This window comes from Priapulus caudatus, unplaced genomic scaffold (genome assembly GCF_000485595.1).
Source record: "Priapulus caudatus unplaced genomic scaffold, Priapulus_caudatus-5.0.1 Scaffold5298, whole genome shotgun sequence".
Lineage (NCBI taxonomy): Eukaryota > Metazoa > Priapulida > Priapulimorpha > Priapulimorphida > Priapulidae > Priapulus > Priapulus caudatus.
In genome coordinates, this window is record NW_014582359.1 from 6,164 (window position 1) to 7,998 (window position 1,835).

The window sequence follows — 1,835 nt, forward strand, 5'->3', positions numbered from 1 at the left end:
TCAGCTTGTGTCTCAGCTTGTGTCCCAGCTTGTTTCCCAGCTTGTGTCCCAGCTTGTGTCTCAGCTTGTGTCCCAGCTTGTGTCTCAGCTTGTGTCCCAGCTTGTGTCTCAGCTTGTGTCTCAGCTTGTGTCCCAGCTTGTGTCCCAGCTTGTGTCTCAGCTTGTGTTTCAGCTTGTCTCCCAGCTTGTGTCCCAGCTTGTGTCCCAGCTTGTGTCTCAGCTTGTGTCTCAGCTTGTGTCTCAGCTTGTGTCCCAGCTGGTGTCTCAGCTTGTGTCTCAGCTTGTGTCTCAGCTTGTGTCTCAGCTTGTGTCTCAGCTTGTGTCTCAGCTTGTGTCTCAGCTTGTGTCCCAGCTTGTGTCCCAGCTTGCGTCTCAGCTTGTGTCTCAGACACTGTAACATAGGGTGCGGTAACTTATGCGAGGTTACTTGTTGATGACATTGTACGTTTGTACGATTTGAACACGGGGATACATTCATTGGCCGAGCAGTGCATTGCAAAGCGTTGCAATTACATTACGGTTGTATTAATTGCATCTTCTATAGATAAATAATCATAAATTATAATAAGTAAATAATATATTCAGTAAATTAATTGAATTAGTAAAATAATATATTTACTTTTATAAGTAAATAATTAATGTAATTGCAGTATGTAATCGTATATGTAAATGTGATTGCAAGTAATAGGTGAGATAAATTATATTACTATGTGACAGTGGTGAGTAATAATGGTTCGTTAACGATCATTACTATAATTAGTGAGTAACGACGGGTCGTTAACGACCGTCAACGGACGCGTTGCGTTGCCCCGAGTCCTGCGTCTCACCCGCCGCCTCCGACCCCCGCGTCTCACCCCGTGTCTCACCTCGCGTCTCACCCCGTGTCTCACCCCGTGTCTCACCTCGCGTCTCACCCCGTGTCTCACCCCGCGTCTCACCCCGTGTCTCACCCCGTGTCTCACCCCGCATCTCANTCGGCCGGCGTCTCGGCTTGTGTCTCGCTTGTCTCGCCTGCTGGCTTGGTCTCTGTCTCAGCTGGTGTCTCAGCTTGTGTCTCAGCTTGTGTCTCAGCTTGTGTCTCAGCTTGTGTCCCAGCTGGTGTCTCAGCTTGTGTCTCAGCTTGTGTCCCAGCTTGTGTCTCAGCTTGTGTCTCAGCTTGTGTCCCAGCTGGTGTCTCAGCTTGTGTCTCAGCTTGTGTCCCAGCTTGTGTCTCAGCTTGTGTCTCAGCTTGTGTCCCAGCTTGTGTCTCAGCTTGTGTCCCAGCTTGTGTCCCAGCTTGTGTCTCAGCTTGTGTCTCAGACACTGTAACATAGGGTTGGCTTATGCGAGGTTACTTGTTGATGACATTGTACGTTTGTACGATTTGAACACGGGGATACATTCATTGGACGAGAAGTGCATTGCAAAGCGTTGCAATTACATTACGGTTTTATTAATTACATCATCTATAGATAAATAATCATAAATTATAATAAGTAAATAATATATTCAGTAAATTAATTGAATTAGTAAAATAATTTATTTACCTTTATAAGTAAATAATTAATGTAATTGCTGTATGTAATCGTATATGTAAATGTGATTGTAAGTAATAGGTGAGATATATTACTATGTGACAGTGGTGAGTAATAATGGTTCGTTAACGATCATTACTATAATTAGTGAGTAACGACCGTCGACGGATGCGTCGCGTCACCCCGAGTCCTGCGTCTCACCTGCCGCCTCCGACCCCGCGTCTCGCCCGCCGCCTCCGACCCCCGCGTCTCACCCGCCGCCTCCGACCCCCGCGTCTCACCCGTGTCTCACACGCCGCCTCCGACCCCCGCGTCTCACCT

The 1,835-nt window shown here is 47.3% G+C and overlaps 1 protein-coding gene across 1 annotated transcript in view; it reads right to left on the minus strand.

Annotated features, from left to right (window-relative positions):
• Nucleotides 1–400, minus strand: part of LOC106819950 (kininogen-1-like) — a 1,233-nt gene extending 833 nt beyond the window's left edge. Inside the window, exon 1 of the mRNA XM_014824514.1 lies at nt 6–400. Coding sequence (XP_014680000.1) covers nt 6–400 — 395 coding nt within the window. The remainder of the gene's footprint in view (nt 1–5) is intronic.
• Nucleotides 401–1,835: the final 1,435 nt, after the last annotated feature.